Source organism: Carettochelys insculpta, chromosome 19 (assembly GCF_033958435.1).
Source record: "Carettochelys insculpta isolate YL-2023 chromosome 19, ASM3395843v1, whole genome shotgun sequence".
Lineage (NCBI taxonomy): Eukaryota > Metazoa > Chordata > Testudines > Carettochelyidae > Carettochelys > Carettochelys insculpta.
The window spans coordinates 15,512,838-15,532,482 of NC_134155.1; the positions used below are offsets into that span (position 1 = coordinate 15,512,838).

Sequence of the window (19,645 nt, forward strand, 5' to 3'; positions counted from 1 at the left end):
GGAGGCCCCCACTGAGATAGGCACAGCCTGCTGGGACAGCCTCTGCCTGTACAGCTTCCTGATCTTGCCCTAAAGGACAGGGCTGCTGGATTCATCACGGCCAGGACCAGCTCCCCTTTTGAAGCCGGCTTCCTTTGGACAGCCTGAGGCACGCTCTCAAGGTCTGGCCAACTGGACACCATGGCAACAAACTCCATGGGGGGGTGGGGCAGAAAAGGAGAGAAGCCCTGCCAGTAACGGGAGCTCAAGAGGACCAGGGAAAGGCTGGCTTGCACCTGGCCCCAGTTGCTAGGGAAAGACCAGGGGCAGGATTTGGGTTAGAACTGATGGGTTTCCATCACAGCTGCTGAGGGGCTGGGGGAAGTAACGCACAGAGTGCGCCATCTTTCCTCTGAATGCATGGGAGGGAAGGTTACACACACAATCGAAGAGATACACATTGGTATGTGTGTACTAGACAAGGAAACTTTACATGCAGAGGGGGACATGCCTGGTGACAAGGTTCACTTGACACAAAGGGCCGAGAGAGACGTGGCTCAACATGCAGCCATGCCAAGAGAGGGCTATTGAGCACACCCAGACCAAACACTGCACTGACCCAAAAGTGAGGGTTGGGTGTTTTCACTCACTGTGGGGAGGAGAGCTTGGTCCCACAGCAACTCTGTCAAAGGCTATTGACCACTGGTGTCATTCTACTATATCTCACACGCTCCTCCTCAGAGCTTCTACAACACTGCGTTGGTGAACGTAGTTCTACATAAATTTTTAAATAAATTTCCTAGGACAGCATAAGTTGGAAAGGTGGGTTCATGCTTGGGCCACAGAAGAACACCTGGAAAATTAAACACCTCAACAGGTTTGTATTTTAAAAATACAACTCCAAGGAAAGTTAACAGTCACCAATGGTCACAGAATATCATTCCAAAGTGTAAACAGGAACATCCTGCTCTTGTCTTGGTAGAGCTCCACGCCACAGACAGTTACCTGGACCACCTCCAAAGGCACTGCCTCCAGCACGAATGCATGTATGCAATAGCAGTACTTTCCAGCAAGAGAGAGCTGGAATGGTGCAGAATCCTGATTTGTTTGCGGTGGATACCTGGGTGAACTGATCATGGGATTTTCTAAGCACAAGTCACTATTTCATTATAACTATCTAACATGTAGAGGTCACAACTGACAGGAGACCAGTGTTCCCTATAAGCTGAGAGCTTGAGCAGCCACCAAGGAAAAATTTAAGAGCTGCCCAGTTGATTAGCAGAGCATCCACAGCTACCCATAGAGGTAGCATGCATTTACACTAGGGGTGCACATCCACACATGCCTTAATGCACATCATAAAATTTATTCCATCCACGGATGGAAAAAAAATAAGAGGAACTTTGCAGGAGACAGTAGTAAAATGGGGGCACTGGGAACCAGTACTCGTAGGTGCCATTTTTCTCCCACTGATTTGCTGTTAGACTTGTGTTAGTCACCCACCCCACTACCTCTGTTTACCCTCCATGTAAAAATGAGGGTAACGTAGAGCTTCACGGAGAGCTGGTAAAACAAGGTGAAACCTTGCAACAAAGCAACTGTAGCATGTGTGGTAAGAGGAAGGCCTATGCCCATGCAGCACAGGGCTGGTCTGAAGCCTGAGGCCTAGTTAACAATGGATAAAACATGGCTAACATAAAGCAAAGCTAAGCTGTGAGCAGGAGCAGGCCCCTGATAACAGAACTTGGCACAAAGAGGGCTGAGAGCACAAACCACTGATTGGTAATCAGCCCAGGTGCAGAACACTAATTGGTACAGGTCATCAGTTGAAAACACTTGGTACTCACCAGCTCATTTCGTGGTGCCAATTCCTCATAAATACAGACCCAGGTTCAGGAAAGAGTCTAAAACGACAGCATGGTGGATAGAGAGGATCTAATCAAACCACAGGCTACAGGAAGATGGGTGGTAACCTGACAACATCAGAGGGTAGCAACCTCATACGTCAGTAGTGCAGTGCAATTTGTTTGTACCTATACATAACATGATGTCCTGCGGAGGCCAGTCTTTGTATGACCTAGCATGCAACGGAAACTCCCTACTGATTGAGTCATTCCATTGTGACAGGTACATATGTGTAGTGGTTCAGTAGAGCCTACTGACAACTGTTAATGTGCTTTGCTTAACAATAAACCTGGCCTGGCACGTTCGATCCTGATCTGGTTTGTGGTCTTTAAGGGCCCCCACAGGGTGTGCTGTGGTCATCGGGCCCACACCATTGAGCACATATGAAAGAAGCCTTCCGATTATCATCATCAACGGAACTGGAGACCTGTGGGGACACCACAGCAGTAAGCCCTCCTAACCTCTGCATGAAAAACACCAAACGCTATCAGAGGAACAAAGCTGCCATAAGCAATTAAGAAATGTTCCTCCTTGATCATCCCTATCTTCACATCTTGAGCTACTCACTAGCCTTCCAGACTGGAAGGGTTCATTTTCCAACACACTCTTGTAATAGATGTGTGTGTTACACCTGGCAAGGAAAAAGCAAAGCACAGCTCACGCCAGTAGTAGGTAGTTCTGCAGAGGTTTTGGGGGGGGACACAGCACCTGTTCTGAACTTATCAGAGTAATTCACTTGTGCCGGCAAACAGTTAAAATCATGAACCATCAAACTTTGCTTTAGTGAGGTTTGCAAAAATATATTTTGAAGTACCCTTGCTAAAATGGATCTCAAGATAAAAATCCTAAAAACATTATCTTTGTGTTACTAACATCCACTCATAGTACTGTATTGAAACTAGTTTAAAACCTCTAATTTGTTTTCCCATGTTTGTTGACTTTTTGCATTTTACAGAACTGGGACACAAAATAATACGGTCAGTTTCACTCGCTCACATGGACACAGCACAATACAGATGTGTAGAAATTCAAAGCATCGCCCAGGAAGTGTTAAATTTAAAAAAAAAAAACAGAAAACAATTCTAATTGATCTTGCAACCATCTACTCACACAAGCAGCAATACTTTGACTTTACTGGGACTCTAAGCTGCTGATAGTTAAGTGAGAATAAAGCCCAAACAGCTTGAACAAGTTTCTCTCTCCTTCACTTGCCAAGATTCAGACTCAGCATTTTTCCTGTTACAGATTATGATTGTTGTTAAATCATGTGAAACAGTGAAAGGAATGGTTTAGGAGCCAGGAAGGTACCAAGTGGTACCAGAGAAACAGAGCCCAGAACTTAGATCTTGCCAGATAATGGAAGAAAAAGATGGATCTCCAAATATTGTCATTTCAAATTGTAATAGTTTACATTTAAGACCACGTAGATTCCAGGGTTGCATGCGAGATGGATTTATTTGTTTTCATGGGAATGTCTATGATATTTTAAGGGGAGAAGAAAACTTTCTTTCCCATCAGAGTAAGATTGTGAAATTTGAAACATGACAGTTCTAATCTCTAGCTGATCCCCATCTGCTGATAAACAAAATTAGTGTTATAAAACATGTCCTCCTTAACCCTCAATACACAGTCCAATCCTAATCTACATGGGAGTTTATGTTCTTTTCAGTCACGAAAAATTGTAGTTCAGTTATGATGAATTTTTCCCCCCTTAAGTGACCTCCCTCCCAACACACATATGCTTGCTTTTTCTGGTATCTGTTCTCAGAACATGGTCTATTTTCAGCAACCTTCTTGGATGGATTTTCATGGAAAATGAAATGTACAGTGCACTTGGTTTATATTATATCAGACAAAAAATGTCTGTGGTGTATGAAAGATCTGTTCTGTTGGAGTGCATCGGAAGGAAACAGGGAGGAGAAAAATACCTGTAAAGGAGTAACTTTCATGGAGTCATCTCTGTACTGAAGACACTTTTCTGTCTTGTGGTAAGAGATGTCTAGATTGATGAAACAGTCGTCCATTTTGTTTTGTCTATATGTCTTTCCCTCTTCCTCCCCCAAGAAAACATCACCACAGTTCCCATCATTGGTTGGTAGTGATACTGCACATAGGCTTATCTAAACCTTCAAGAGAGGCCTAGACCAGTGGTTACCAACCTGGCGTCTACGGACCCCTGGGGGTTGGCATGGGTATTACTGGGGGGCCATGAAAAAAATAAATAAAAAAAAATGATCACAGAAAATAAGTTGTAAAAAAGTTGCAAAGTTTAAATCAATTATTTTTAAATTAAACATCTTCCAGTAATGTTATTAATTGCTGTCTGAAAATCTATCTTGTGGTTTCTTTTTTCATTTAATGAAGTGTAGATAGTGGCTATAATTGGCTTTGATGAGGGTCTGCAAACTATTTGGAGGGTGATTAGGAGTCCAGGAACAGTTTGGGAGAGTGTGAGTGGGGGGTCCAGACTAGTGAAAAAGTGCGTTTTTGTCCACCAAAGCTTATGCTCCAAAATACCTGTTAGTCTATAAGGAGCCACAGGACTTCTTGTTGTTTTGAAGATACAGACTAACTCGGCTACCCCTCTGATACGTGAAGAAGTTGGGAACTGCTGGTCTAGATCACAACATAGTGTAGTTAAATGACGGACACAAAATAATCTGGCTAAAAATCACACCAGTGGAGTTGCACTGATGGCCAGAGCAATGTTGCAAGGTGCACCCAACCATCAGCAGCCGCCTTACCCAGCAAATTCAGAGAAAGGCAAGTACAGATGGTAATGCACCATAGCGTAGGTACTTGTGCAACATTGCTCATGATGTTGGGGTAGGGATTCCTTCCTGACGCCATGTAGCTACTGGATCACATCCTGGAGCAGGAGATTTAACAATAACTCTAAATATTATTGGTTGCAAGATTATCCAGCCCTGATTGTGCACAGTACTTTCCAAGTGATGCCCATGGATTAAATCCTACCCACAAAGGATAAAATTGCTCCAGTTCACATTAGAGGCTAATAAAAAGGACACAGCTCTGCAATTGACCCCTAGATAAATTGAAAGCTACTGGCCTAAAAAAACACCTTCGTGGAAAATCTTGGACTTCTGAAAAACAATCCCTCTGCTCTCCTGTCCTGACAAAGCAGGTTCTAAAGAGGAGACCCCCACTATCCTTGGGACAGACAGATGCACGCAACAAAGGGCACTTCCACATCTAGAAGGAAAACACTTCTAAGATCCAAAGGGGAAAGAGAGGGACCTGGAGCCAAATTCCAGTTGTTAATTCTACAGAAAAACTAATTAGGCAGTTTTCAGCCCATGGGTCTAGTGTAACAGAGGCATCACATTCAACAATGCTCGACCGTAGCAGGGCTGACAGCCACCATAGCCAAGGTGCAAAGCCTTGGGCAGAAGAGTCGGGGCCAAGGACAGTCAGACCTTCACGTCACCTGGAGCGTGGTGCTGCCCCCACCGCAGCCCTCAGAAGCTGTGCAGCGTGCTGCCCCCACAGCGTTTCAGAGGGGCCTGGAGCTCCCAGCCATCACTACTGCAGCTGTGGTGTCAGCCCACTCCACCCCTAAATTGACAGGCCTGCTTAACCCTGCCCATACATTAGATCCAGTCTCTTTTTGATACTTGAAACTAAAGAACAAGACAGGGATTCCCTCTGCACCCCCTCCGCACCAAATCTTCATGGAAAAATTCTTGGTGCTCACTCAACTGTGCACTGATACATTCAGTATGTAAAATATCTCATCCTCAGGAATGTTCAAACAAGAGAAAAATACAAGGAGATTGAATTAATAATGGTCAAGGCTGCTCCCCACTCAAACTCCAACCCGATGGTGGGGGCTAACAAGAGACCTTAACAATACCTGTGTGGTAACCTAAGCTCTTAACCCTCCCTTAGGAAAGAGCTTGAAAACAAAGAAGAAGAAATTAAGCTGCTGATAGCTGACCTTTCCGTCTTAGGCATGCGTACACACAGACCCTTCTCTAAGACAGAAGAGTCAAAACATTGCCTTAAAAAAAGAGAAAAAAGGTGATTTATTAACAAAACAAAAAAAGATATATGCGATAAAGCACACAGAACATCTTAAAAAAAAAAGTAGATAAAAGCACAGAGAACTACTTCCCTGGTATTCAGTTTAAAGATACAGTGTACAGGGGGTTTATCAGCCAGACTGAGACACCCCACCCCAAACCCAAAATAAGAAAATAACCTCATCACATCTGACTAAACATTTCCTCTTTATTTACATATTATAGCAAACTCTTTCATATCCAGATTCTATCATCTGGAACTCTCAAATCACTGGAATTTTAACCATAACTAACTTTAAGTTACATTTTCCTTAAGTACAGTACAGTGAAAGTAAATACAAATAAATACAATATAAGTTTACAGTGTACAATACTACTGTAAAAGTACTCTGGATACATATGTTTCTTTCTTAATAGCTAACCTTGTTTTTCTTCAGTGTTATGCATTGCTCAGTATACCTCTTTTTATCCAAAATATCTGAACATCCGGCAACTTCCCAATCCTGGGGCTGCCAGATATGAAAGAGTTTACTGTAGTATGCTCAGATTTCTTTGAGGCCTGGATATTTACTGAATCCTCCAAGTCTGCTCAGGCTTAAACCATCTCTGTCTCTCTCATCTCCTAACGGGGTGGGGGGGGGGGTGTCCCTCTTTTGTCTGGCCAGAGGAAATTGCTTCAATTCAAACCCCCCCACACCCCATTTCTCTTCCTATTGGCTCACCTGGCTGCTTGCCAACACAGCACCCACCTACTCTCTCTGGGTTTAACCCTTTAAAGACATTCATTCATTACAATAATAATAAATCCTTAAAAACCAAAATACCCCCTCATACACCTTAGCAAACACAAGCCTGAAACTTAAGACATCAATCTTGCACTCAAAGATGATTTTTCAATCAAATTCAGGAGCAGCAGCAAATGTTTCATTTCAGTGTTGACACTGCAACTTCATAAGCGCTTTGCAGGTTTCCTGTCCCATACACTGAACACCTGGGTTGTTTTCATTTTTCCACTCACTCACCACATTTTCCTTATTTTAGATCCTTTGTTGACTTGGAGGTAACAAAATGGAATAAAAACAGTGAACACACATGTAACATTTACTCATCCAAGCAGTGGGCTCTCCCTTCCATCAGAGGCTACAACTGATCAGCGTCGTCCCCCACACGCACTGTTTTACAGCAGGCAATTCTGTCAGGATTAGCCAACATCACACTTTTCAGTTTATTTTGTATGTGGACTGGGACTCTGAGAAGCATAGGAGACTAACTGTTACTACTGATTAATCTTCAGATTAAGTTGCTCCACATTTGGTCTGTTCATCTTCAGAAGGTAAAAACAAACTAAGGGATTGAGAGCATATTTGCATTTTCCCCAGCTAATTTTAACAGTGACCACTGCAGACAGGTCTGCTATTACAGTCAAGAGGAATAGACTCATATCAGAGGCTGCTCAGCTTTGCATCAATCTCCACCCTCCTGAAAAAACTCAGAATTGCTGAAACAATCTAACAGCTCTTTTCTTTCTCTGTCCAATTCATCAGTCTGCACCTCTCCCTTTTAGCTGGGTGGTTGGCTCCACTTCCTCACTCTTCTGTTACAGAATCACACATTCACAACAACAGTTTCCTCCTTCCCCAGATCTTACAAATCAGCCATTTTCATTCACCATTTGAGAGAACTTGTCCATGGCTAGCACAAATGCAGAGGCAAACCATGAGCTGATAAAGATGCAACCTTGGCTAGAAAGATGTGACCAGTTTAGGTATCCAAAAGATTCCAGTGGAGTTGCATATCCCCTCACTTCCTATCTCCTTTCCAAGGAGCAAATCTGACCTCCTAGTTCAACAGCAGAGATGTTGCAGTTTTGTTCTCTGGCGGGTCAGAATTTGAAACCCCTAGAAATAAGCTGTGAAGCACCTGGAAACTGGACCCCACTTCCATAAGCTTACTCTACAGCTATGCAGATCTACCAAATCAACCAAATTTGTGTATGGAGTTATACAACAGCTCTCACATACTAAAGCCTCAGCTACGGGAATAAAAAAATGAAACCAACCAAGAATTATGTTAAGGCAATGAGACAACATGCACAGTATCGTGGCAGTGCATGGAGATACCATATTAATGCACAGACATCATATGCTTATCAATAGGTGCAAAAATGTATAAAACAGTTTTAGTATTTATGCAACTAGGAAACACTACCTAATTGGCAAAATGCTAAAAACCTAATATCTTAATGAGCCAAACAAACCATATGGAGGCGGAGGAAAGCTGTCCATCCCCAATTTTCATTCACGGCTATCACTCTTTGTAACAAAACACAAGAAAAAAGTCTATTCTAATCACAGTGTAGGAAAAGGTCTGTTGACCAGAGACAGGATTTTAAACAGGGCTCCACAATTATTTGATTACACACAACTGGATGGAAGGTCACTGTCTGCAGGAATGAAAAGCAAATTAATCTGAATTTAGAAGTATCAATCCACATTAGGCCAATCACTGCTTAACTTAAGAATCCAGGTTCCTTAATTCGAAAGCTGCATCAGATTCTGCATGTGGATGAGCCATCACAGGCCAGAAAGGTATCACATTGCTAGGATCCATGCTGAGCACTTCCTGTGGAGTGCTTAAGTGCCCTTAGCTCCCAGTAATAGCTTTCTAACCAAGGATGCTTAATGCTTTGCACAGTAAGAGCCTTTGATTTTAAGGTACCTTCTGATGCTGGGGGGTTTTGTGAAGTCTCTGCATTCATGCTAAAACCAAACATCTGCAAATGAAGATCATGTGCACTGAATTAGTTGGCAAGGTGAACTTTCAGGGCTTAGCCAGACTTTTAACTGGAAGGACAGCTTCTGAAATTCAAACAACAAATAAACATATAATAAAATACCAAAACTGATGCAGTCTTGTTAATTTGACAGGTTTATGAAATTATCAGGAGACTAAAGCTGGGCCACAGCACCAAGAACTATGGTCATACATAATATCAGCAAACAAGGTTGCATTATAAGCAGCTGCACAAGGAAGACCTGTACAAGGCCGACACAGAAACTGAAAAAAGCAAATAACCTAGTACAAAGCATGAATGTTACACCAGCACAGGCTCCATTGGCAAAGCAAGTAGAATCAGTGTCCATGCCAGATCACCTGGATCACACGTGACGCATTACAGAAAGACAGTAGGAGGCAATTGTTTTCACAGCTCCGGAACAGTACACGTGGGAGCGTGCATGAGCATTCTACAGTTACAGATCTCAGCCATGTCACCTGGTGACAGCTGATATTTGATTTTAAACCAAGATCTAAGATCTAGCTGCTTAGCTGGCTGACATTATCTTTGCAGCTGAGCATCAGCAAACCCTGTAATCAGGGAAAGGACTCCTGTGGAACAACGAAGAGATGCAATTGCCAGTGGTAATGCCAATAACTGTAAGCTCTGAAAGGAGAGTTCAGCTTTTGCATTAATGGGGCCTCTCTGCTGTTCTGCAACAGGGTGTTACCAGCTGAAGACGAATTTGCCTTCACAAACCTTTTTCTACAGGATACATGCTTCTTAGCAATGAATGCAAATCAAGATCCCATATTTAGATACAATTTTCTCTTCTGCTTTACTTATTCCCCATTCGAGTGTCATGTAGCTGGGCGTCTGTCCCCTTGTACTTCCGGGAGAAGAAAACAGAACTGTGTTACAGAAAGTTTAGAAAGGCGTTTGATTTCACAAAAGTGAAAACACAGAAGGGACGGATGAGTTGCAAAGCACACAGCCAGCTTATCCACACCCTCATGCAAAAACACTGAACCCAGAAGAGCAGCAGCCTTCAGCCTAAACATCATCCCTACCAATTTTGAAAGTGACCTGTGAAGTTAGCAGCTTAGGTACTGCTTAAAGCAGCACTTCCCAACCTTTTCAAGACTGCAACCCATTCTGACAATTCCATAACTTTGTGACCCAAGGCAATTCAAAACCGGGTGGTGGAGGTTCTCCCCTGAGAATTTTTTTTAAATAAATCTTGATCTGCCTCCCACCTCCCCACCCCCAGTCTTAAACTCCTCACATCAACACCACTGTTGCCCCCCCACTGCTCCTTTGCTAAGCCACTGCTGCTCCATGTGGCTCCCCTCAGCCCTTTGACACCCTTCCCCCACCTATAGCACAGGCAGTTTCCTGCCCTGCGACACTGAAATGGGACTCAGTTTAATTGGTTTAATGGCTGCATCCCTCCTGCCAGCCATTAAAACAATTAAGTGGAGTTCCATTTCAGCGCAGCAAGGCAGGGCAGGGACTGGAAGCCGGAGGACTGAGCTAGTACGGTCCCCACTGCTCTTGAAAATAAAGTGGGAACAGAGGCAAGGATATACAGTGAACTCTTTCATATCCAGCACCTCTGGGACCAGGAGGTTGCTGGATATTCAAACGTGCTGGGTGACGGAGAGGTGTCTTCCCCAGGTCCCTCACGTGGCTCCATGTCTACCTGGAGGGGGCTGTCATACTTCTCCTCAGCTCGGCTCCCCTCTACAGGAGCTAGGGAGAGTGGCTGCAGGGACAAATATACCGATTAGGAGACTCTCATGTAAAATTAGAATCCTCAGCTCTCTACTTAGAAAAGCTTTAGTCCTGCTTTGTGCTGCCAGAGAGACACAAAAGCAGACTTAAAGAGGGCTATGAGTATCTGCTCAGCTCCTTCTTCTACGCCTCATGGCGGGCAGCAGCTCCCTCCCGCTTATGGTTGGGCCGGTGCAGCAGCTGCTATTGCCACTAGCTGCACCACCAGGCTGTCCTCCTCCTTCATGGGACCTCCTTTTCGCCAACAGCCCATGGCAAGACCTCACCATGCCACTCCTGCTCCCGCTCCCAACACGCCTGCCCCAAATGGTGGGGCTCTTCCCCCTCCCTTGAGGTCAGTGCGCTGCTCTCCAGCTGCCTCTGGCTTGAGTGCAGCCACATGCTCGGGAGTGCTCCTGGGGGCATCCAAGGCCCTACACCAGCCGGAGCAGCTTGGATAACTTCATCCTCCATCTGAAAGGATATAAAATCCCCTTCTTTGCAAATGCCCAACTACACTGGATACCGTACTTACACCTTCACCACTATAGATCTCATATGAATTGCCCTGCCTAGAGACTAGAAGCCAAATAGCAATTATCCAGAATAACTGCACTTCTTGGAAAAAGCCTTCCCACCCTCTCCTGGTGCCAGCACTTCTAAGCTACTAAGGCTAGGTCTACGCTTACCTGGAAGGTTGACTGCTGCTATGTCATTTTTGGTATGTCAAATGTGTACCAAAAAATCAGTTTTGCAGCCTTCAGCTTCTGTTCTGTCTTCATGACACAAGAAGGACAGAAGCACTTCTCCCATTGACTTTCCTTAATCCTCACAGCTGTGCAAAATGGCACCCTGGAAGATCCGCCCAGAGTGGTAGATATTCTATGGTAAGTGTAGATGTAGCCTAGGGCCACGTCTATACTTACCTGGAAGGCTGACGGCTGCTACACGATTTTAGGTATGGCAATTGCGTACCTAAAATTTACTTTGCAGCTGTCGACTTGCGTGACTGTCTTCACAGCAGTAGGTCGACAGGAGCGCTCCACCCACCAACCTTCCTTAATCCTCGTGGCTTGCAAGGACTTACAAGGTCGATGTTGTCCCCAGAAAAGTGCTGCCCCGGAAGATTGACCCTGAGCAGTCAATCTTCCGCGGCAATGCAGACATAGCTTAAGCCACAGCCTATGCAGCTACTCCACGTTCCAAAGAGCTAGAACCAAGTCATTCACTCAGAACCCTCTTCCATCAAAATGTATTCTCACACTTCTGGAAAAAAAAAAAAAAAAGAGCATTCAGACTTCCCAGTGAGCGGTTTCTGATCAAACAGAGGCCATCTCGTAAAAACCTCAAACCTCTCTATAAACCACTTGAGTCCTAAAGGACAGCACAGACAACACAACCCAGCAACCAGTAAAGAGAAGGCTCCTCCTGATCAATAATACTTAGCATTCATATAAACCTCTACCACCTCATAACGTAAACAGATGTCCCCTTATGAATAAGTTAAGCGACTTGTGCAAGACTACTGTAGCTAGTCACGTGTTGTAGAAAGATTGCAACTTAGTTATCCAGGCTATGAATCCTATGCTAATCAGATCAATTTTCTGAATGTACATCAGAGAAAGGGTTTAGCATTTAGAACCACAAATGTGTTTTCCTAATTCCACTTTCTTCTGCATTTAGCATAGACAGGGGTCTGCAACTTGCAGCTCCAGAGCCACATGTGGGTCTTTAAGGACTTCTTTGTGGCTCCCAGCGCTACAATTTAAAAAAACAAGAACAAAACAAAAGAAAAAACACCCTCTCCTGATTATTTTCAATAAATGGCGAGCGTCTAAAAGCCCAAAAATGAACACCACTTCTCTAAATAGCAAACAATATGTGATCGCAAAACATTTCGTAACTCTTCCAAGCAGCCTCCAGAGAGAGAAGGCTCAGGAATGAAAGTCAGTAGTACAAATACACACACAGCATATGTAAGAAGTATGTGAATGCGCTGTCACATTACAAATCGTTGTTTGTGCGCTGTTCTTAAAATAGAGGTTACAAAAAGTATGGCTTGACATTATTTATTAAGGGCTGTCTTGTACTCACATTCACTGCGACTCTTGAAGTATTGGGTTTTTTACAGAATTGGAGAAAATGCCTCTTCTTGCTATTCTGGTTGCCCACCTCTGACCATGAAAATCAAACTTTGCCAATGTCCCCAAAAAGCTGAAAGGTTAAAAATCATAGAAACACCAATTTCTTAACATTTCTTATTCTCCCTCCCTCCCTTCCAGCATATGATTAGAATGAACTAAAATATATAAATCACTGAAAACACCAGGAGACACCAGATTCAAAAATACAAGTCGGGGACAGGAACTAAATGCCACGGAGGACATGCTGAGAGCGAGCAAGAAGAGGATTTCCTTATCTAAAGTTACAACTTCACCACTGAGTACATAACTGTCAAAATATAAAAATGGCTAACACAGCATCAGCACCAGGCTGGCTGTACTCTGGTGCTTCACTCGACATCCTCCATTGAGACACATTTAAGGAACTTTCCTTGTTTGTATATGTCCTATTCCTTCCCAGTTTCTTCTCATTCCCAGTCCCAGTCATTGCAAACCTGTGGCTTAGCACAGATCTTCTTGTTCTTGCAAGAAAGTAAGCTTATATTTAATTAGGTCCTTTTATGTGAACACCAGTGTGCTTTAGAATTTTAATAGAGAAACTCACAAATGGTTTCATCTGCTGTAAGAATGTAGCTACCACTGGGGCAGAACTTGGAAGTGGTTTAATGACCTAGCAATATGAACAATGAAAAAGAACAATAGCATAATTCAAACTTCAGCGAGTCAGGGAACTGTAGGTAGGCAGAACACAGCTATCTAGGAAAGAGTCTGACTAAGAGACAGACTAGGTTTATAACTCCTATTTGTGGCAAAAAGTGTAACAGTCTTAAAGTGCTCAGGACCTTGGATTTAAGCAGCCTGACATGGCATTACCTATTTCACTGACTCTTCCACCAAGAGTAGCCAATGGCAGAAAGACCCATTGCTGTAAGTAGGGCCCAGCTCCATTAATGTCAGGTCATTGATTTTGAGCTAGAGTTTGCTGATGTTATTGGAAAAACACTTGTTTACATCAGCAACAGATTTATCCCAAAAGTCCAAAAATGACAGCAAAACAAAGACAACCATTTCTAGGCATTTTCATGTTTGTTTCAACTCCCACCGGCCTCAGTTCCCTTAATACTGTGAAAGTTATCGTGGACTAATTTTGAACACGAGGTTGATGACCTATTAAAAATCAGCATGAGGCAAGCTTACTTCAGCAAATAACTTTCTTCATAGGAAAAATGTTCACCCAGGGACAGCTTTTTAACCCCTTCTTCACACTGCTCTGCAACATGGACCTCATTGATGTCTGACTCACATAAACAATTCTAGTGACTGCAATGGAACCACTCAAGTGAGTAAAATGTCCACAATCTGCCAAGACAACTGGATGGATTTTTCATAGCCTCGAAAAGGTTTGGTCTTTGCATTCCTTTAAATGGTTAAAGCAACAGGATTACACCGCAACTGGGGAGCGTTTCTCACACACAGAGGCACACGTCATGGAAATACTCAAGTAACCACATCTCTCTTTACAGCTTTTCAGCTCTAGTTGCCAAATGTTTCTGGACCTGCAATTTTATACTTTTGCTCCGTGTTTTATAAAGTGATTATTGGAGCAGTCAATAATCAGTTGCAGTATATTTTGCACTTTTCCTTTAAAGAAAAAAAAGCGGTCACAGTTCCAGATCTTACTCCCAGGATGAGCAAAGTTAAGAATTAAATAATAATCATATGTTAGAACAGCAACAAAAACCATCTGGACAATAATACACAGGCAGAAGGGGTTTACTGGGCTGTCACTGGGCTTTACGTGCCGTTAGTTATGTTGACCCTACCCACAATTTGCATACAATCACTTTATACTGGAAATTAAAACTTTCATGCACACTCAAATAAAGCCTCCGCCTCCTCTACCCTGACACCCCCATCTGCACCCATGTGCTAGTAGGGGGGTTGCACCTGCCTTCCCCTAATCTCTGGGGTGGAAACACTGCCCTTCTATCACTCTCCATCCTCCACCTGTCTTTCTCACCAGACTCTCAAGTCTTCCCCTGCTAAAGCCCTCCTGAAAACCTCCTACTCTGTTCACACCCGGATGTCCATCCAGGCTTCCCTCCAGTCTCCAGTCCAAATGCAGCCTCCTGCTCCTTCCCTCAAAGCTTTTTCCTCCATCTTGCCCTAATTCAAAGTCCTTTGCATTCTCCCCCTTCTCCCTGCCATATTCCTTCACCCTGAGGGCCTCCCCTGCCTTTTCACTTTCTCCTGTCTGGGACCCACACATTGAATAAGGGCAGCCTGACGTAGATCCTACTTGGACACCAAATGCAAAGCAGTGGCCCTTTATGTAGTACAAGGGCAACAAACAATTTAAAATAGCAGGTTTCTGCAGACCATCATAAGGAACTTTAAAAACTTCAAACTAATCAAAACTCTCAATACCACCACGCCAAAAATTATTTCCAAAAAAACCTTCAGTTTGGCACTGAAAAACCTAACTGGTTTCGTAGGAAATTTTTCAATGGTAATATCTATTCTATAAACTTGCTGATATTTTTGAAAACAAGCTCGAGACACAACTCTTGGGAGAGACGCTAAAAACACAACAAACTTGCATAAAACCTATTCTATCACATGGCAGTAATTACAAATAAACCAGAATAAACCATCTTTAATTAAACTAAGAGTAAGCAACCATGCAACTGTTTGGAGACAGCAGAGTAAGAATTATTAGAAGAGGGCGAGAAATATTTTGAAAAAGTAGCTCAAAGTGAAAGATTAAAAACAATATCTCACATACTCAGTAAAGAGTCTAGGTCATTACACAGGGATTTATTTTGTTGTTAGACACTTTACATGATGAATGCAAATTATTCAGCTGTATATACCATTGCAATATGATTTTATTCACTATCCTCTGTTTCTATAAGCAATTCAGTTTACCTGCAGATGACATCACACTGCTGTATATTTCCTACTTTGTTAACTTGCTTATCCACCAATAATTTCAAAGTGTTTTTGCAAACATTAATGAAGAGAGACTTAGCCACATGTGTAAAGTGGTGAAACTGAGGGACAGAGCAGTGAAATAACTTGCCCACCTAACAGGTCAGCTGTAAAGCTGGAATTAGAATGCAGATCTCTTGCCATCTCACCCTGTGATTTACTTCTCTTCTCTCTCCAGTTATGATGGAGTTGCAATCACTACAGCTCACCCAGCAAGCATGTTCATTCTAGTTTTGATTCAGACCTACAATTCTGACAGAAGAAGTGAGTTCAGATCCAGGGGTGTGAAGGTGAAAAACGGCTCATTATATTGTACTCAATTTACACAGTCCTCAGCATTTCAGATCCAACAGGCTAAAGTTTAGTAAAGTTAAATTTTGCTTCACAGGGATAAGTGTAAGAGGCCAGTCTCAGTATGTGAGCTGCAGAGGGGATTTCAGCACCAGCATGAGTCCTGTGCTGAGCCAGGACTAAAATGACTAACCCTTCCTCAAGAGATACAGAAACTAAATGGTTTTAAGAGAGAGAACTTTAGGGGGAGGCACTAAGAAGTTAAGAGACCAAATTCTCAAAGCAAAACCTCCATAACCGTGCATAAACTGGTTCAGGTTCACGAAGGTGCCAGCAAACCCAGTCTGCGTTCAGAAGGAAACCAAAGATGTGGAGAGTGCCACATACTCTGGCATTTTAAATGAGAAATATTTTGTACAGCTCTCCCTCTACGATGGCCCCAAGAAATGCAGATTGTTACAAAAAATAGGTGCAGTTTTATTGAACAACACTGTGCTACTAATGTAAATTAACCAAGTAGGAGGAAGTTAGCCAAACAGCAGAAGAAAAATTAACAGTAATACTCCACATACCCACTGATCTTATATGCACAAACTATTTATAATAATGCATCTGCTACTAATTCATATAGAATATTTTATAATATTACAGCAGTGAGACAAATGAGAAGAGTTTAAATTTTCTTAAGTTAGCCTCAAATTTTTTTTTCCTAAAAACATAAGTCAGGTATTATTAAATGGAAAAAGAAATCAAAATCTGGATTTTCTGTGGCTTGATTAAAGGAATAGTGTTTATGTATGTATATTTACAGACACTCAAGGTGTTTTAATGCATCAGCATTTCTCCTAAGGGAAGGGATGGGGAGGGGGAACATGTTCATGAATCAAACTGTTCAGCATGTCCTTTGGGGGTGGGAAGGGTGGGCGACGCACAGAGGAATGGAGGGAGAAGTTGGATGAGTCAGAAAATGAAAAAAAAGTGGTGTTTTTCCTCTTCCTACTAGCTTCTCAGGAAGCTAAATATTTTAGAGCGGTATAGAATCTCTTATTCAAGAAACAGTCTGAATATAACCTTGGCTGTTTAGTAACTGCTTATAATTAATTCAATACGTCAGCAAATTTCTATTAGACATACATACGCACACGCACTCAACTATATGTTGTCAGAAGAAAATAAAATATGAGTGCATCTAAAAGTCAAGTGCATTTCGACACTGCTTATAATGAAGTCACACACTCTATCACTCTGTTCTGTTGTCTTAACAGCTCAAAAGCTGTGATGTTCGAACAGCATAAAACCAACATAGTTCCTCTCACAAGCACACAACCCTATCCATCAAGGCATGAATATTGATAAGGAATAGTGATGTAGTCACAATATGTTTCTCCTCCATTTCATGCTTTGGTTCTGATCGGTAGGTTTCCTCTACCTTGTTTCTCCTCTTTAAACCCTCAATAAATAGGTCTGGCGCACCTAACTGCCACTACCATTTCAAGCACTGTGCAGAACTCCTCTTTCAAACAAAGCCCAGAATCAGAAAATCAAAACAAAGAGAAATCTCAACTAATTAATTAGTGCTTTGGACCAGTATATGTCTAAGATGGAGCTTAATATTAATTCATAAATATTATTCCTATTATTAGGAATTAATAGGCTTGGGAGGATTAGATGGCTGTTGGTAAACGTTGGTAAATACTGATTTCACCATATACACACACAAAGTGATGGAAAATACTTCCATTGATAATAGCTGAAATTTACAAGTAGGCAAAGTAAGAAAAATACTGATATTTATTTTGTGTATTTTTATCTGTGATGTTGACAGTCCATGTTTTAACAACTGTAAAGGTCCACTTCTTTGAATCTCTAAGTACACTGACACTAAATAATTATTGGTGTCTTCCTCCCCATAATTTCCTACAACTGTAAGAATTTAAGTTGATAAAAATTGGAAAAAAGCGCAAAACTCATAATTTTGTGCAAATATGAAGACTGCAATTGATAAAAATAAACATTGACACTTCCAGTTGAAATTAAAAATCAAATTCTGTCATGGCTAGTAATAAAGTCTTGTACAGAAATGTGCCAGGGTTTAGAAACCTCAGGTGCAGATTTCAGTATGCATCAATTTGAAGGCTCCAGAAAAAATTACAACTATGACCCAGAGAAAGAGTCTAAACATATGGGCTCATTTATTAGAGGCTGTTGAACTAATTCTGTTCTAATTAGCCAGAAGGAGTCCTATATCCCAGTGATATCATTTATGCAAAACAGATTAGGGAGCCTATCGTGCATGCACTTGACTGCAAGGCTATACTCACACCGCACTGAAGTCAATGACTAAAGATGGAAGCAACATTATGCACACACTTAAGCCATAAATTGTAAATTTCTTCAAACATGAAAACTACTTCCATTAGGAAAACTAATGTTTTTTTTTAAAACAATTAGCCATATAAGACCCAATTGTCCATCGCATAATTCCACTAAAATCAACTAAGTTATGCCAATACAGCAACAAAGAGGTATTTCAGACCTTTGTTTTTTAACCTAGAAAGATGGGAAGAAAGATTTTTGCATTTCTACCACATTCTATACTGTGCATTCTAGAAACCACAACTCATTATTATAGATTTGCCTTTTTTATTTTTTTAAACAACATGTTGTTTAAAGGCAACAGTGAAATGATGAGGGAATGATCTTTCATCAAATATGTGGAAACATTGCAAAATATTAATTTCTTAAGATTTTGTTTGCAGATTCCTAAGTAGTACTATGGGGAGATCTACATTTTTGTAGGTTCCATGCAGATAAAATATATATGTTGACAACAATAACTATGAAACAAGAATAAAATCCCCCCCTTCTAAAATACACACACACAAAAAGGCCATATAAATCCATATCTAATCATTTTGCTACCACATCACTAACTGGGGATATTTAATTAACAGATCCTATCTCCATTTTCTTCTTCAAGTTTAAATGTGAGTACTGGAATTGAAAGAGCTATTCTATGCTTGAGGAGAATATTTATATTTAAAATAAAAGGCAGTTGTCAATGATAGTGCTTTACGTTTCAATGTTTAGGCACAGCTACAGATGTTATGGCTCTGAAATGCCTCAGCAGCACAAAAATGCACCTATAGACAAAGAAGAAAATAGGCCTATAATATTTACTAGAATGCCTTTTAGCAGAAGGATAATGTATTTATAGTTTAGATTGTGATTCATAACAAAACTGGCAGTTTGATTTCAGGTTTACAAGGAAGCAAATGATAAGAAGCAGGAAGATGAGAAAGTGAAACCAGTAAACGTAAAGGAGGGTTGTTCTGGCAAGTAAAGCATCAGAACTGGAGTCATGAAAGCCAACCTCTGCCCCCAACATAAAAACCCTGCTTTGCAACTTGATGCAGGACCCTTATTCTCCACATGTCACTTACCACCCCCCCACCTCTAACATTTCAGACAGGAATGAGGTGAGTTCTGTCGTGTTTGCAGAGCGCTTTCTGAAATGCAGGTGTGAGATACTGCTGAAAAACTAAATCTAAGTGATGTTATAGATCATCCTTCACAGAGCCACTCACCTTGGCCCCCAATTTAGAGGAGTCCTTCACCCTACGCTTAACCTTCAGCATAGGCTTACATCCCACTGATTTCACTAGTCCTTGATTAAAACAAAACAAGGGTGTATGTGTGTCACTGTATCGGATAGTAAAACGTACAGTATGGTCACATCACAGCAGAGAAGTGCTTCCACGTGC

At 41.9% G+C, this 19,645-nt stretch overlaps 1 protein-coding gene across 5 annotated transcripts in view; it reads right to left on the minus strand.

Moving 5' to 3' along the window:
- The window catches only part of ATP2A3 (ATPase sarcoplasmic/endoplasmic reticulum Ca2+ transporting 3), a 166,518-nt gene that overhangs the window by 142,025 nt on the left and 4,848 nt on the right, over window positions 1–19,645 (minus strand). The window contains exons 1-4 of one of the 5 annotated variants that reach the window (XM_075013560.1): window positions 11,166–11,266; window positions 10,317–10,468; window positions 9,463–9,592; window positions 8,646–8,700 (exon numbers count right to left, since the gene is read on the minus strand). The exons of 2 other annotated variants lie outside the window; for them this stretch is intronic. In XM_075013560.1, coding sequence (XP_074869661.1) covers window positions 8,646–8,700 — 55 coding nt within the window. In that variant the 5' untranslated portion in view covers window positions 9,463–9,592; window positions 10,317–10,468; window positions 11,166–11,266. Of the gene's footprint in view, window positions 1–5,842; window positions 5,854–8,645; window positions 8,786–9,462; window positions 9,593–10,316; window positions 10,469–11,165; window positions 11,267–19,645 lie in introns of those variants that run through there. 2 more of the 5 variants (XM_075013559.1, XM_075013563.1) reach the window with 2 other exon arrangements.